Genomic DNA, 16,700 nt, shown 5'->3' on the forward strand with positions numbered 1-16,700 from the left:
CACATCTCTGCCTAAAAGCCTTCTGTGGCTCCTGGGCCAGCTCAGAAAGGTTTCCTGGAGAGCCTTCATGGGGTTCAAGGTGGCCAGTGAGTGCATATGCATGAGTGAGCATATGTGATGTATTTGTGAGAAGTGTGTGTCCATGTGGCATGTGTTCATAGCTCATATTTAAGAATGCATGGCTTTAAATTCTTTATATTTCTTCCACATTTTTCTCAGGTCCTGGAAATGTATACAAACTGCCCACTATATAGTCTGTCCTTCCTGGGCTCTGTAACAAATGACAGAGGAGAAGAGACACTTTTACTGGCCTCGTGTACTTGTGGTCCCAGTGAGGAAAGAGTCCCACCACTTCTTGGTTGTCTTTGTGCACGAGTTTTGCATGCACAAAGGATCACATGTGGAGGCAGTAAGCAGAGTGCTTATAAACATGGACTGTTGGGTACCTGGGTGCAGATCCTGGTTTGGCCACTTACTAGCTGTGTGATCTTGGAAAGGTACTTAACCCTCTGTGTTGAGTTTCCCTTGTGTCTCCGTTTCTTCAGTAGTAACATAGAAAAAATATCACTACCGGTGACAGTTCAAGTGAAGATTAGATAAAAGGACTTAATGTGAATGCTTAGCTTAGAGCAGTGTCTATACCGAGTAAGGGCTCAGTAAATAGTAATAGTAGTAATATTATTATTATTATTTCTAATTTTTATGATAAATATTCAGGACATTGAGGCTCAGAAAGACTAAGTAACTTGCTAAGGGCCATCCATGTCGTAAGTGGCCAAATGGGACCTGTGTCTGGTCTGGTCCAGCTCTCCCACCTCACTAGCCCTTTGTTTGCTTCTGTACACACTCACATGTGCAACCAGACAGCTGGGAACACAGATGCCCACAGACGCAGATTTGCCAGTCTTATATCCTAGTCACCAAGGGAGGAGGAAAGGGGATGGTTGAAAGCCAAAGTAGGCATGAAATACTTCTTAGTGATTAGCAATCTTGAAACTGGGAAGGTTGAATCAAGTAGGCTTAAGAGAGGAAGTGAGTCTCATGACAGAATCTGCTTCTGAGAAGGCAGGGCCTGGTTTAGGAAAGAGAGGGCAGGAAGGGCATTTCAGGCATGCACTGTGACGTGAAGGAGGGGGAGAACAGACTTGGCCGGCTGGCAGATAGCAGTAGAGCCAGGTGCTTTTGGAGATAAGAGCAATGGAATGAATGACAGGCCTCCTGCTTTAAGGCAAAGGGAGCTGTCAGGAGTTATATTTGGTCTCCTGTGTGTGATAAGTGGGAACCACACAGGTGCCTGAGGGTTATGATCTGAATGATGTTTAAGGAAGAGATTTTACTGCCCTCTATGTAGAAAAAGGAATAAGCAATAATTGAATACCAACTGAACCCTTAGACATCTTATTTAATGTAATCACTACCTATATGAAGTTGGTATTAGTATCCATATTTTATAATGAGAAAAGAATGCATACAGTGGTTTCACAGAGGTTAAGAGGCTTGCCCAAGGTCATACAGCTGGGAGGAAACACAGCCAGAATTCAACCCAAAGCCTGGGTGGCTGCTCCCACCTATGTAGTGGGCATTACCAGAAGCTCAAATTTCAGCTTCTTGAGGCCTGGAAGCCTGGTTCTCTTCATGCTGACCACCTCTTCCCCTGCCGATTATTTCTCTGCAACCACTCCCCAATGCGCGCGCGCGCGCGCACACACACACACACACACACACACACACATTTACAATGTCCCTAGAACCCTGAGCCAGTCATGGACCAGAGATGGTTTGGAGGGAGGAAGAAGACCATGAGCCCTGGGTCGGGGCCCCATTTAAATCTTGGCTAGGAGCTAGACTTAGTGCAGTGCTGGGCTAGACTAGACAACTTTCTGCCGTGTTGAAACGTTCAATGTCTGTGCCATCCAGTATGGTCACCACTAGCCCTATGTAGCTAGTGAGCCCTTGAAATGTGGCTAGTGCAACTGTGGAAACACATTTTTAATCTAATTCAATTTTAATTTATTTCCATTTAAACAGCCACATGGCGCTAGTGGCTAGTACTGGACAGAACAGTTCTCATGGGTGAGACAGACATGCCAGTATGTAAGCTAAAGTAGGATAGGGGCCCAGGGGCCCACAGAAGGGACATTGACTCAGATTGAGGTCAAGGGGAGTTTGTTCTAGATCTGGTGATATATAACGTTTTACAATTTCTTTTCTTAAACTCCTAATGTTTCGTTTTTCTTCTTGTAAAACTTGTCAATGAAGCACAACATATATACTAAAAGCGTACAGCTTTGATCTTCCTACTTTAAACTCTCCAGCCACGGGTACGGGGAAGGAGGTTATCATCTCCTAGAAATACAGGGAGTAGAGAGGACTGTGAGGAGGAGTGGGGGGGGCGGGTGTCAATGAGTGGATATAGACTCGTTATAAGGAAGGACTTTCTAATAATTAAAGCTTTCCAAAAATGGAGTGAGTTGTGAGCTTACCATCATGGGAGATAATCAAGCATATGTTGTTCAACCACTTTTTGACAATGTGGTAGAGGGCATTCAAGGACCCGCCCCAAAGTTCTGAAAGGTTCTGACCCTTGGGATGGAGCAGGGATCAGATGATTCAAAACCCAAGAAGATCCTCTATACTGCCCATTCCCCCAGAGTCCTGGGTTTCCTTGGGCACTTGGTCTGAGCGATTGGATTTTTTTCTTTTTTTCCTCTTCCCCAGTTGCTTCTGCCAGGCTGGGAGAATTCCTCAATGGCCAGCAGTGCCACCATATGCCCATAGCACACTTCTGGGCTGGGGGAAAGGGGGGAACCAGCTAGCTGATGAGAAGGGAGAGCAGGCCCAAAAGACAGAATGGCCTCAAAGGGAAAGTCCCTATGATAGAGCCAGGGCACAGTGGATGCTGACTCATGTTGGTGTTTTATGGGGGAAGAGATGCAGGGAAAGCAACCAGGAAGTGGGGCTGAAAAGCTGGAAAAACTCCCTGAGCCAGAACTGGAGCCTTTCTTTCTTACAGGAGCCAGGCACTGCACAGGTTTGGTGAAGAGGACAGCATTGCCTTAAAATTGCTCAGAGTGAGATAGGGAAGCTGAAAGGACTCCACTTTAGAAAGGCTCCATTTCTGCTGTTTCCGTGCTAGACCCCACTTACTCATGCTCTATATTTCCCCTTGCATTTGAGTAAACCAAAGAAGCTGTGCTCCCTTTCCAAGAGGGAGGCTAGAAAGTTAATCATTCTTTGACTTTCATCCTAGACCCCTGCACACCTGATAACATGAGAAGAACCAGATCCTAAACATGTTCCAGGACATTAGCTTCAAACAAACTTCCACGGACACTGGCGTCAATACTTGCTACCTTCTGTGGTTTATGGAATAACGCCTGACACTTGCCTTTGATGGGCCCCTACCCTGGATGCCTGAAAGAACATGTCCCTTGGACCCCTTTCCAATATAAACCCCTAAGCTCAGGCGATGGAGAGACTCACTTCTTCTTTTCTGAGTCTCACAGATACCCCATCTGCTATACTCTATCACTTACACTGTTCAGTAAACTCTGCTCTTACCTCCTCCAGGCTCAACTTTGAATTCAATCCTATGTGAGGCCAAGGACCCTCTTGGCTGGTCCTGTGGAACCCCCTCTGGGTCCTGGGACCCGGCATGCCTATGTCAAGAGCATGGGTGGAGTTGGGAATATGGCCAAGAAGCTCGCAAGTGGCAACCATCACTGCACAACTCCAGGGGGTGCTTTGGCTGTAGGGCATAGGAAATGTGAGTAGTGCCAGGAGGCAGCAGCCCTGAGGTTCTATGCCCACGTGAGAAACAGAAGCCTTGACTGTGAGTGTCTGGACCAAGAAGGGGTGATTGGTAAATGAATACAGAGGGTGAACAAGTAGTCCCAGAAAGAAGGTGGTGGGCGGACCTTGGGGTAGATCCAACCCTTACTCCTTCCCTGTCCCATTCATTCATTCAACAGATAGCAACTGAGTGCCCTCTGTGCTGGACACAATGATAGGCATGGGGGCCGTGGTGGTGAGGCAAACACAGGCCCAGCCCCTACCCTCATGGAGTTAATGGCCCAGAGTAGGGCTGTCCAGTAAAACTTTCTGGATGATGGAAATGGTGTAGAGAAGCAGTCACGTAACTGTGTAAACAAGTGTAAGGCTACAGTTATGCCCTTAAAGAGAGGGATGTAGTGCTGGGTATGTCCCATGGGTGGGGGAACCTGCCCTATCCAGGGAAGGGGGTAAGATTTCCCAGGGGAGTGAGCTTAGAGCTGGGGCTGTTGGTGTGGGGCAGGAGCCCTGGCTTGGGGCTGGCGGCACACTTCCTCTATGCTTCTCCAGCAGTGGGGCCTGTGGTGCCTGCATTCTAGCTCATTCTGTGGGGTGAAACAACCCCATTTCTACTCTCACTGTGAACTACCCAAGGAGGATAGTTGGACTGCATGTCCCCTCACCTAGCCTGGTGCCACAGTGGTTGCTCAATATTTACATAATCCAGCCAATTATGAAGCAATAATTACGGAGCCTCAGAACAGCTTACCCCATAGCAGTGACCAAGACTGCCAAGGCCCCTGCTCTCACTGAGCTTATACTTGAATCTGGGAGACAAACCCTGTAGAGGCAAATACATACAAGAGATTATTTTAGCCAGTCATAAGTGCCCCAAGGAGAATTAAACAAGGTATTGACCTACAGTTGGTGGTGGTGATGGGAATCCTGGGAGAGAATGAATGACTAAATGAATGAATGGTGAGCAGTGAAGGTCAGATCAAGCACACTGAACCCCACTGGGCTGGGGCAGGGATTAGGAGAGGAGCCAAGACTCTTAGATCCCAGGGTGGGGGAGCTTAGGGCAAGGTGGTAGGGAGGGGTGGTCAGGGATGGCTGCACTTCAGGCCTCATGGGCAGGTCTGAGTGACAGGGCAGGAAATGGACAGGGAGTGCTGTGGAACCTCAGAATTTCAAGCAAGGAAAGAGAATATGTGGAATTGTTGACAGGAGCAGTATTGTGTGCCAGTCCCCTTGTGCACTCAATCATGACTCAGGTTTGAGTTCAGCAGGGGGTGGGGGGGGGGGGCGGGTGCGGAGGGCAGGGACGTCCTGGAGTAGAGGTTTCGGGAACTTGTCTTGGGTTGGCCAGCCTCCAAGGGGCCTGCCCCCGCAGAGGTCCCCAGGACCCCCACAGCTGGCAGCCCTGAGCACAGGGCATGGAGGCTGAGGTGTGTGTTGTGAGTGGGACGAGGCCAAGTGCTGAGGAATACTAGAGAGCAGCAGTCTGGGGAGGGTTGGTCCTGGGCACATAGGCTGGCCCAGTCCACCTGACTCCAGGTAGGGAAGTGGGGCCCTCACCTGTGGCTCCCGTCAGGCTTGTGAGCTCAGCCACACACTGGGTGGTGTGGACACTCCAGGCACTGTTCTGTTCTGTCTGCAGGGTTCAAACATTCTGTGAATGTGTGTGTGTATGTGGGTGTGTGTGTGTGTGTGTGTGTGTGTGTGTGTGTAGGAGGTGTGAAGTGTCTAAGACCCAACCCCTGACCTGGGGGGCTGTCAGCCTTATCTAGGGGATGGTATGAGGACATCTATGGCTCTGACACTAGTCAAGAGGCAAGTGATTGTCATAGGTCCCCCAGAAAAGGGCAGGAGCAATAGAAGAGGGTAGAAGGTTCTAGGAGGTTGAGACGAGCCTCGTGAGAAAAAATTCTGGCAGGTAGAAATGGGGCTGGGGTTGGGGGGAGGCAGCACCTCAGGGACCAGAACAGCTGGAGCAGAGGCATGGAAGGAAATATAGTCAAAATGAGAGAAGGGCAACTCTAAATTTGGCCAGGACACCTTTGGGTTGAGTGAATTTGGGAATGCTTTCACCATTCTGCCCAATCTCCAACCCTCTTTGCCAAAAAGAAAAGGTCCTCCAAAACCAAAATGAAACCAACTCCCCAAAAAATGAAGCAGCAGAGACAGGGGAATGTGGGGGAAAGACCTCGCCCTCTAGAGTCATACGTTGAAGCCACACTCTTTTCCTATAAAGACTTGCAACCCAAGGTGCCTGGGTGGCTCAGTCGGCTATCTCTCTTTCTCTGTCTCTCTCTCTCTTTCAAAAAATTTTTTTAATGTTTATTTATTTTTGAGAGAGAGAGAGACAAAGCATGAATGGGGGAGGGTCAGGGAGAGATGGAGACACAGAATCCAAAGCAGGCTCCAGGCTCTGAGCTGTTAGCACAGAGCCCAATGCGGGGCTCGAACTCACGGACTGTGATATCATGACCTGAGCCGGTCAGACGCTTAACCGACTGAGCCACCCAGGCGCCCCTCTCTCTCTTATAAAGAAAGTTTATTTATTTGCAAGAGATAGCATGAGCGGAGGAGGGGCAGAGAGAGAGAGGGAGAGAGAGAATTCCAAGCAGGCTCCACACTGTCAGCATGGAGCCTGATGTGGGGCTTGAACTCACGAACTGTGAGATCATGACCTGAGTTGAAATCAAGAGTTGGACGCCTAACCAGCTGAGCCACCCAGGGGCCCCAAAGTGTCTGACTCTTGACTTCGGCTCAGGTCATGGGTTTGAGCCCCATGTTAAACTCCACCCTGACAGTGAGGACCCTGCTTGGGATTCTCTCTCTCTGCCCCTCTCCTGCCTTCTCTCTCTCTTGAAATAAATAATCTTAAAAAAAAAAAAAAAAACAACCTTGTAATCTGGACAAGTACCTCAACTTTTCTGAGCCTCAGTTTCTAAAGCTGTAAGAGAATACTTACCTCATATGGCAGATGTGGAAAGATTAAGTAAGACTTAGGCAGAGCAGTTAGCTGGTGCTCAACAAACACGAATTCTCTCAGCCCCAACAATAACACAAGTCTCTGGCTGTCTCAGCTGTGTTAAAGGGACAGTGAAGGTCCAGAGCTGAGTCACCTTTGCTCCCTCCTACACGAGCCCCTCTGGGGATGCCGGGCGCTGTTTGTTTATGGAGTTCTGGCTTTGCTTGTTTCTTCTGGAACCACCTCTTCAAGAAGGGGGGAGCCAAGATCTGCTCACTGGAGTACAGGTGCATACGTGTCTGTAGTTGCTAACAGAAACTGCACCAAGCTGACCCTACTTCCTCCCTCTGCCTCTTACACAACATTTCTCACAGGCTCCTCCATGTCCAAGGGCCTAAACAGGGGCCCTTTTCTTGCCTAGATTCTCCCATTATCAAGGTAAGCACAAGCAGCTTCCAGTTCCTCTGCTCTTCTGGCACACAAGTCGAGGCAGACTCTGGACCCCTTGACCTTACTCCAAGCAAGCTGGCCTACTTCTAAGCACCCTGGGGCACCTTGGTACAAGGCCAGTGGGACTCACCCAGAGAGGGGCCAGCCTGTTCCTGTCCTTAGGCCCCGCTCAGGGCAGATTCTGTCTCTGCAGCTCAACATGAGCTTAACATAGGCCAGGTCAGCCTGGTCAAACAGTAAGCCCCAAGGCTCTGTGAAGGTCCCTGGGCAGGGGCACCCGGGATTGCATGTGGCGTGGGCGGCTGGCTGAGGCATACGTCAGGAAGGGATCAGGGCTGAGATGAGCAACGGTGCCCCTGGATACCTGGTGGCAGGAACTGAGACAGAGATGAGGTTTTGCAGGGAAAGGCAGGGATGACAATGTTGCAATACTCCCCAGAAGGTGAAACCTGAAAGGAATTGGAGTTGGGTGTGGCCTCACGGGGGCAGCCAGCTATGCTGACCCCTCCTGCTTCTTTGAGTCCCCACTCTGGGGCTCCCCGTGGTTGTCTGATTGTCTCCTGATGATAACCAAAAGCACTTTGAGAGCCAGACCTGTGTGTTACAGGCCTGCCTGTACCCATCTGCCCTTCCCTGCCCAGGGCAGGGCGCAGAGGAGGCTGCAACCGACACCAGCTGCCTGGGAGATGGAAGGGTAGGGAGAAGACTCAGCACAGGGCCCAGGGAGAGGGCCGGGGAGGATGGGCCGGAGGGACAGCAGGAGCAGTGGAAGGATGGGGTGGGGGGCTGAGAAGGCATAGGCAGAGGGACCCAGGAGAGGGGCTTTGTGGAGGGGTAGACCAGCCAAGGGGACAAGGACCAGGAACCAGACGGGATGGGGGGCAGGCTGCAATGAAGCAATTTCTGAGCTCACTGTGGGGGCTCTGCCCAGGGATGGGGGGGCCAGGGAACTGAAGGGCCTCAGGAAATGTCTCAGAGAGAGTGTCAAGGCCTCTGGTTAGGACAGGATGGGTAGGAACCAGGATGAGGAAGGAAAAAGGGCAGGCCTGGGCCCAACCACCTCATCTTGATTTGTCCGCTGAGCTTGGGCTCCTGTGGGGCCCTCATGTGGGCTTTTCTTTCACCTTGCCTGGATCCCCACCCCACTCTCACGTCACCCAAAGGGGCCTTTAAGGGTTGATGGGGACTCTTCCTCAGTGACTTGTCCTGAAAGCTGGAATCCACCCCTTGGTCCAGCCCTTGCTGGAGGAAGTCTCTGGCCAATTTCACTTCCTTCCAGTTCTCTAGTTGCTTCTTCCTGTATTTTCGGGGTACTCTGTGTAAACTTGGCTATAGCACTGTTCTCACGGACTTAAATAGTCTTCCCTGGTGCCTGGCACGGTGCTGGGAAGAGGATGGGCATTAAATAAACTTTTTTTTTTTGAATGAACATTGATCCCCCCTCAATGTCCTGAGCCTCTCTACTATTGAGTTTCTTAGATCTTGTTTCTCTTCTACCTCCAATCAAAACTCACTGTCCACGTTTCATTCCCTCAGAGCTCTGTACTCTTGCTTATGTTTCCAAGCTTGTTGGAGAGAAGCAGGGTGGTGTTCTGGAGAGAACACTGTACCCTCTGTTTTCTGGGGATACCAGGACTGAGGTCTAACTCCACACAGTGTGGACCCTTGGGGCCTCAGTTCACTCACTTCCTCCCATCAGTGGAAGGTCTAGATGACTTCTAAGGTCTTCCAGGGCTGAAGTGGAAGTCCTTTGTGGGCCAGGACCTGGTTTGTCTTATGCTCTGTGCCCCCAGAGCCAAGAATGGTGACTGGTGCAGAGCACGCTCTTAAATATTTGTTGTGAGAAGGAACTGACAACTTCGATGGCTACCTAGTGCCTGGCGTTTTATACATGTTATTTCATTACATTCCCAGAGTGATGGAGTTAAAATTTGTATATACATTTGCATGACTCTGAAGCCCATACTCTTCCCATAATACTTTGCAGCCTTTAGGAGACGATGCCATTGCCCAAGGATTTGTTCTAATGATGGCTGTGAAAGGCTGCAGGAGATCTGGAGGCCCTTATTCTTATCATAGCATATAGACAATGCCTCTGCCCCTCACAGACCTTAGGAGATAATAGGAACTTAGGGTGGTAAGTGGAAGAGGGTGAGAGGGTGGTGAGGCTATCTGATCACTGTCATCTAAATGGGGTGCTTGCGGGGTGTCTGGATGGCTGTCAGTTGAGCAACCGACTTCGGCACGGGTTGTGATCTCGCAGTTGGGGGGTTCAAGCCCCACATCAGGCTCACTGCTGTCAGCGTGGAGCCTGCTTTGGAGCCTCTGCCCGCCCCCACCCCCTGCATCTCCCCCACTCACACTTTCTCTCAAAAATGAATAAGCATTCAGGGGCGCCTGGGTGGCGCAGTCGGTTAAGCGTCCGACTTCAGCCAGGTCACGATCTCGCGGTCCGTGAGTTCGAGCCCCGCGTCGGGCTCTGGGCTGATGGCTCAGAGCCTGGAGCCTGTTTCCGATTCTGTGTCTCCCTCTCTCTCTGCCCCTCCCCCGTTCATGCTCTGTCTCTCTCTGTCCCAAAAATAAATAAACGTTGAAAAAAAAATTAAAATAAATAAATAAATAAATAAATAAGCATTGAAAAAAATAATAGATGGGTGTTTGGTTAGTTCCAGTCACCTGCTAAGCCAGCTCTCTCTAAAAAACAAAACAAAACAAAACAAAAAGCCCTAATTAGTAGCTTTTGTTGGTTTCTACGGCATATACACTCTCACTGTGGCTAAATTCAAGCAACAAATATGAAGTCACCACTGACTGCAGAGCTGGAAGAGAAGCACATAGTCAGCTCTTTTGCAAGCCAGTGAGCTGCCCTTCGCACACAACTGGAACAGTAAGCAGCGCTGTCCCCAGAAAGCTACAGGAAGGTCATGGCTTTTGCACATGCTATGGGCAGCTTTGGGAAATGTCAGCTCTCACTTTGCCTTTTTCAAAGATTAGAAAGACTAGACTGACAGCAGCTGTCCCATTACGTGGATGGCCCTCTAGGCTGCTGCCAGGAAGGCTCCCTCAGAACGGTCCTGGGCTCCCCTTTGGAACACACCCCCTGTTGCCTTGCCTCAGGCTGGGACAGCCCCTGGAGCAGGCAAGGCTATTCCTTGCAGTCAATTCCTCAGGGAGCACTTCAGGTGGAACCATCCTGCAAGGAAGGATGGGTGTGTCGGTGCCATCGGCCTCTGCCTCTCACTTGGATTCGGCCAGTACTTTCCTCCCAAATTCCAGGAAATCGTAAATACCAAGGAATCTGCCCTTGCTGTGCCAAAAGCAGGCCCAGCTGGAAGGCAGCAGGCATCCCTAAAGAGATGGTGGAATGAGGGGGTGGAAAAGTACTGAGAGATAGGGGTGTGCCAGCTTCTGGTTGGGGAGGGACCATGCTTCCCAGCTGAGGTGTGGAAACAGGCCTTGCAGCTGAAGAGCAGGTGCCCTTGAGCTGGGCAGCTCTAGAGGGAAGAGTAGGAACAGATGTGGAGGAAAGGGGCCTTGTCCTAGCAAGCTCCTTGAGGACCTAAACAGCTTGCATGTATGTCTTGGAGTCTTTCTCTCAAGTACTTAACACTGGCTAAGCACAGACAGAACCAGCAGTCAAAAATTTGTTGAAAGAGAAATGAGACTTTTATTAGCCTGCAGGATGTTTTTCAATACTAAGGCAAAAAGTAAAATGTAGGGGCAAGTAAAATTAAGGCATAAAGAAGTATCTAAGGGCCCCGAGGGCTCACCCAGGACATACAGTGGAGGTCTTCTCTTCATATCAAGGGTATGAGGTAGGCAGGAGAGGCTGACTTGTTTCACGGAGTCAGGCCCTACCACATAGCCCAAGGGAGAACAGTTGTGAGGTCAGGCCAGGAGGGTTAGAATTTGCTAGTGTAGAGGGTCATAATCCACTTGGGCATACGGAGGAAGCCAGGCAAGTAGGAGGCCAGCCAGCCCATGGTGGAGACATGAGAGAGAACTGAGCTCAAAGACAAATAGTCTTGGACGGGGCGGCCTGTGGACCACAGGAAGAAGAGAAGGGTTACACTGTCATTTCCCACTCCTCAGACACCTCCGCCTAGGCTAAAGAGCCTGAGTGGGATGTGAGGGAGGAATGGGGAGAAAATGTGGGAGAAGGTGAAGTGAGCAGGGAACGGAGGAAGGGAGGTCCAGGCTGGCTGCTGGGCCAGAGCTCTTACCATCCACATCCCGAAGGCCATAGCGTCGAGCAAGGTCACAAGATGGCAGCACCTTCCCACTCAGGCTCAGGATATTGGGGTCTGTGGGCACAAATACAGCTGAGAAGGCATGGCAGTGATGCAGTGTGACAAGGTTTGGGCCCAGTGGGACAGGGCACCACTGAAACAGGCTTCGGTGCCCAGAATTCTTTCTTTCTATTCCTAGGCCTCTGACTCCTGGCTATACTTCCTGCGGCTCCCAAACCTCAAACTGGGCCCACATAGGGTCTCCAGAAGCCGGAGAAAAGAAGGGCATATTCCTCAACCACCTCCTGAGCCAGGACCCAGAACTGGCTACCACCACCCTGCAGATTCTCCATGCCCTTTCTTGTTACCACCTGCCCCCAACTGCTTTACCTGTTGCCAAAGCCACCACACATTTGCCACTCATTTCTGTGGTCTCTGCAGAGCTGAAATCAGATCTGAACTGAAACACAGGGGCAGAGAAGTTAAGGGTTAATTTCCAAGAGAACTGCCCGAATTTCTTTCCCACTTTTAGCTTCTATTCCAAGAGAGACAGGCCCTCCCTCATCACTGCACCTGCAGGACCCAGAATCTTAGAAGATGCTTGAGCCACTCTTCCCTACATCCAGGTACATCCTGTACCCTGGCACCAGGACCCACTGCCTTTCCTAAGTGGAAGGATCTTGGGATGTCAACTATGTCTGGACCTTCTAGGTTAGTTCAGGGCAGGGGTCACCAGCATGGGCTTAGGGGAAGGAAGCTTTTCCATTTATGGCATACATGACCTTGAGCAAGTTTCTAACCTTTCCAGGTTTCAGAATTGCCATCTGCAAAATGGAGATAATATCTCCTTTGCTGGATGAAAGGACATAATGTGTGTATGCTGCTCGGCCCTGCTCCTGCCACAGTAGGCACCTGGGTATTTCCTCTTTGTTACTGTCTTGTCATTGAGGATGGAGAGGCTGATTCCTTTGTGTTCCCTGACTCCCTCGCCCTCCCCCTGCCAACCTGCTTCAACAAGGGATCATCAGCATTGTTGTTTTTCATCACAACCTCCTTCAGTAGTTCTGTCTGCACCAACCCTGGCCACAGAGACACATAGCTGACCCCGTGGCGCCGCAGCTCCTGGGCACAGTCAGCAGCCAGCCTGTCGCACTGTAGAAGGACAGAAGGCAGGGGAGAGCCAGGGCGCCCGGCCACATCACCTTCCTCCCCTGCCTTCCTTGCTTCTGCTGAGGATGCCCCAGCCCTTCTCAGGAGCCCTGTCTCAGCTGTCCACCTTCCCCAGTGTGCTGCCTACCCTGGCCACCCAAGGGGAGCCCAGGCAAAGGAACTGTTTATGAAGGGGCAGAGGGAGAGGTGGGGGCCAGTGGGCCTTACTACTCTGATCATTGGGGATCAGATCTCCTGAGCTATGGGTACCATCACTGTCTGATGCCTCCCTAACCCCTGTGCTCCTGGGTCCTCACCGCAGCTTTGCCAACACCATAGGGGACATTGAAGAGATACTGCAGCCCCCCAATGGAAGAGATGACCACGATGAGTCCCCGGCCAGCTGGTACCATGAGCCGTGCTCCATACACTGAGCACAAGTAGTGACCTCTAGAAGGTGGGGCAAGGAAAGAGAAGGAATACATTATGTTCACTGCTGGCCTGGCTGCTGTAGCCCTGGCAGCTTCCTCTGCCCTCTAGGGCTAGAGGCCACTTCCTGAGAGCAACAGTGGTAAAAGGAACCACCAATGGATGCGTGTAAAGGAAAAACTCAGTTTTCCATTCTCCTATGTAGGGAAAAACCAGCACACATATACTCGGTAACCAGAAAAACATTTCATTTGCATGGGAAACAGGATCCTCCAAGTGAAAACAGGTAGAGAGAATTATAGTTTCAAAAGGAAAGCCCAATCTAAGGTAATGCAAAGGAAAGGCACAGTAAATGTGTACGTGAGTGGGGGGAGAGGTGAGGACATGTTGGTGGGCTTCCCAGAGGCTCACAAAATGGCTTTTATCTTGGAAAATTCATCATGGCTCAGGGACCAAGGCCTGGGCCTCTGCCCAGGCTCAAAACTCTGACCTGCAAGAGATGAGGGAGTGGAAGGCGTCTCTTTGGAAGGCTAAGCATGTGGGCCATAATTGCCAATTATCAGCATTTTAGGTTTTCTTTTCTTGCCTCTTGGCTGACCATCCCACTCTGTCCTCATAATCTTTCTTCTGCCTTGGAAATCACAACTGGATTCTAATCCTGCTTCCTTGGTATTTCCACAAGAAGCTGTGGGTGTTCTTAAAATGCTTTAGGCACAGATTTTCAGATAATCTCTTAGTTACTCCCACAGGTGGCTGATCACACCCCCATGGAATGCAGTTTCTGAGAGGGCACTACCGTTCCAACAATAAAAAAGAGACACAAGTGGTGCGTCATGCTAGGTGAACTCTTCGTGCTGTGTTTCATCTCACTCCCATGCAGATGTATGTGTAACTCTGATGTTGGAGTGCCCTTGCCTGTGGATCTGGAGTGAGGATGTGGAGGCTAACATGGCTGGCACTCACCCTCATTGACCTTCTCTTGATCTAAGACAAAAGAATTTCTTTTTTTTGGTTAATATCAACTACAGGTGGTGTGCATTATTCAAAGAGGGAGGCTTCCTTCCGATCACGCACTTGGATGTGCAGAGTGAGGCCGGAGAGAGGCCAAGAGCAAGTTCAGTTGTGTCAGTTCTGACAGAAACAAGGTAAAAGTCAATGTTCCCAGGTACAGATCCACCCAGATGGAAATTTTCCAGAGGTGTGAGACAAACGGGACAAAAAGGAGAAGAAAGAGATGGGGAGGTCAGAGAACAAGGGCGGGCATATGAGGAACGGTCCAGGCCCTCAGCTGAGTGAATGAGGGGAACCCAGACCCTGGGACAAAGGGAACACTTACCTGAGTCCAACATTGTTGATATCATCCCAGATGGAGGCAGGGCTTTCCCAGAATGCCTTCTTAGTGTTATTTATAATTGCCTGGAAGGCAAAGGGAGTGTTGTAAATTGGATGATCTAAAGGCAGGCAGGTATGAGGGGCTGGATAATGAAAGGGACATGAGTGGGGATAAGGACTCAGGACTCAGGGGTTAGAGGGGGAGGTTAGGGATGTGGAGCTGGAATCAAAGTGTATAGGGTACCAGGACCCCAGCGTAGGCGTTGTTGACCAGCACATCCAGACGCCCCTGCTGTTCCCGATCTACTTGCTCAAACAGGCTTTGCACTTCACTCTCCTGGCTTGAATCGCATACCACAGGCACACACTGGCCCCCTCGAGACTGTGCCTGGAGAGACAGAGGGGATATGAGCTTATAGTTGCACATGAGTGTGAGACATAAGGCAACCCTCTTCAACTCCCAGCTTGGGAGGAGCTGAGAAGGGGAGGGGGCACTGAGAAGGCAAAAGTAGGAATCAAAGCCAGCAGCTGAGGGAATATGGTGAGCAATACCGCCCTCTGGTGTCTGTTTGAGGAGTTTCAGGAATGCTAGGTCCTTTCTCTATAGAGGGAAACAGATTGGGATCTCAAGCTTAAAATCTACATTTACGGAGGCCTACCAGGTGCAAGTAGTTGTACACTCTTAGTGGAAGGCAAGGGACAAATAGGGAAGGGGGGATGCTCCTGCGAAAGGAATATCTCTCTTCTTCTTCATCCTTGGTCATTTCCAACGTTCACACCCTAAGATCCCACTCTGCACCGCTCACGTGTAACCTCTCCTCTGTCCCGGCCCTCTTACCCTCACATCACCAATGCTCCTGCCTAGTTACTGAAAAATCAAAAACTCTCAGGCATGAACTATTTCTACTTTCTGTTCTACCCCACCCTTCACAAATGAGTCCCCATCCTCTAACTTCAAAGGAAGAAGAAATACCTGATTCAGGACCAATCCTATTCTCCAGATCCATGCTCTAGTTCCCACCCTCTTACCTTCTTGCCTCCTAACTGCTCCCCCGTGCTCCCAGAGCATTCTGTGTCTGCCTCTGATTTCCTGCTGGGTCCTATCTTTCCAAAGCAGAAGTGACATCTTATTTATCTTGGTAACCCCAGTGCTTCACCCAGTGCCTAGCAAACCAAATATATTTTTTTAAACTGAAATCCAGTAAAAAAAAAAAAAAAAAAAAAAAAAAAAAAAAAGTCAAGTGAAAGTGTACAGCTCAATAAAGTCTTTCCTAAAATAAAGGAAAGCACAGGTCCACAACCTTCAGCTGCAATTCCAAAATCCCTGAAGGTTTCAAACAGAAGGGTTTTTTTTTTTTTTCATAAAACTCACTTATTGGCAAAATTTGACCTGATCTGAAGTCATTTATGGGCTTCATTTATTCCAGTCTGAATAAATATTCACATTTCGTGGAGGAATATAATGGTTTCAGGTAAGGGATTAGTGGAAGGAGTGGTTAATGGGAAGGGCTACCTCAGGTGGTGTGTGTCCCACTTGTTCCAGAGGAAGCACCCACCTCCTCAGCAGTGGCCCTCAGCGTGTCCATATGGCGGCCAGTGATGTAAACTGTGGCACCTGCCTGGCAGAGTTGCAAGGCGATGCCGCGGCCAATACCTCTGGAAGCACCGGTCACCACGCACACTTGGCCCTTCATGGGAGCTGCCATGACTCACATGCAAAGGGGGTAAAATCTGTGGAAGCAAAGACTTGCTCTGAGGGAAGCCTGCATCTTGTGTATGTGTGGAAGGGGGACCCGGATAGCGGGAGGGAGGAGGAGCCAACGTTGGGATCCTCTGAGAAGAGAGAAGTTTCAGAGCGGGACAACGGTGCAAATCCCAGGGCAAGGCTGTTCGTCCTTTTTGGCAGGCCAAGAAGTAAATAAGGGGGCTCGGTGGGGCTGTCCAGGGCTACCCACCTATAAGGACTCTCTGAAAGGGGTTGACCGGGTGGGGGGCGCTCAGCGCGGCAGCCCCTCAACGGCGGGTCCACGCAGCGTCCAGAGCTCTGGCCTCTGGCGTGGCCCTGTCGGGCTGAGCCCGGAGGGGCGGCTTCCGGGTCGGGGGTGAGAGCGGGGACCGGGCACGCAGGAGGGAGCTCGCGCCCTTTACCTGCGCTCCTGCAGTCCCGGCGCCGTCTAGCCGGCGAAGTCCTTGGACTCTAGGACTTTGATTCTGGCTGCGGGGGCGGGACCAGGTGACTGCAACTGGATCAGAGTGTGAGGCTGGGGTGCCAGCCCGCGTTCCCGTCCGGGATCAGCGGAGGGCTTGGAGGAGAGGGTCAGAGAGCACGGGAGGCGGTGCTGGGGCCAGGACTGGCGACTGGA

The 16,700-nt window shown here is 50.7% G+C and overlaps 1 protein-coding gene across 2 annotated transcripts; it reads right to left on the minus strand.

Moving 5' to 3' along the window:
* Positions 1-10,841: 10,841 nt before the first annotated feature.
* DHRS1 (dehydrogenase/reductase 1) lies at positions 10,842-16,695 on the minus strand. 2 transcript variants are annotated; one of them, XM_047861581.1, is made up of 9 exons: positions 16,486-16,690; positions 15,894-16,068; positions 14,582-14,725; positions 14,342-14,421; positions 12,894-13,026; positions 12,433-12,579; positions 11,818-11,887; positions 11,422-11,502; positions 10,842-11,237 (listed from the first exon to the last, which is right to left on the minus strand). In XM_047861581.1, exons 2-9 carry the CDS (start codon positions 16,041-16,043, stop codon positions 11,101-11,103), a joined length of 942 nt encoding a protein of 313 aa, XP_047717537.1. In that variant the 5' UTR covers positions 16,044-16,068; positions 16,486-16,690; the 3' UTR covers positions 10,842-11,100. The 2 variants fall into 2 exon arrangements, with proteins under 2 accessions (XP_047717537.1, XP_047717538.1); XM_047861582.1 differs by lacking the exon at positions 12,433-12,579 and having other exon boundaries at positions 16,486-16,695.
* Between the last annotated feature and the right edge of the window lie 5 nt (positions 16,696-16,700).

Source organism: Prionailurus viverrinus, chromosome B3, assembly GCF_022837055.1.
Source record: "Prionailurus viverrinus isolate Anna chromosome B3, UM_Priviv_1.0, whole genome shotgun sequence".
NCBI lineage: Eukaryota > Metazoa > Chordata > Mammalia > Carnivora > Felidae > Prionailurus > Prionailurus viverrinus.

What these genes read in the sequence shown, in the direction of transcription:
- DHRS1 (XM_047861581.1), bottom strand. Translation starts at nt 16,043, where the DNA reads ATGGCAGCTCCCATGAAGGGCCAAGTGTGCGTGGTGACCGGTGCTTCC. An exon ending in ATCAACAATGTTGGACTCAG is followed by an intron (nt 13,027 to 14,341) that starts GTAAGTGTTCCC and finishes CCCACCTTCTAG; the next exon opens with AGGTCACTACTTGTGCTCAG. An exon ending in TGGCCTTCGGGATGTGGATG is followed by an intron (nt 11,238 to 11,421) that starts GTAAGAGCTCTG and finishes TGTGGTCCACAG; the next exon opens with GCCGCCCCGTCCAAGACTAT.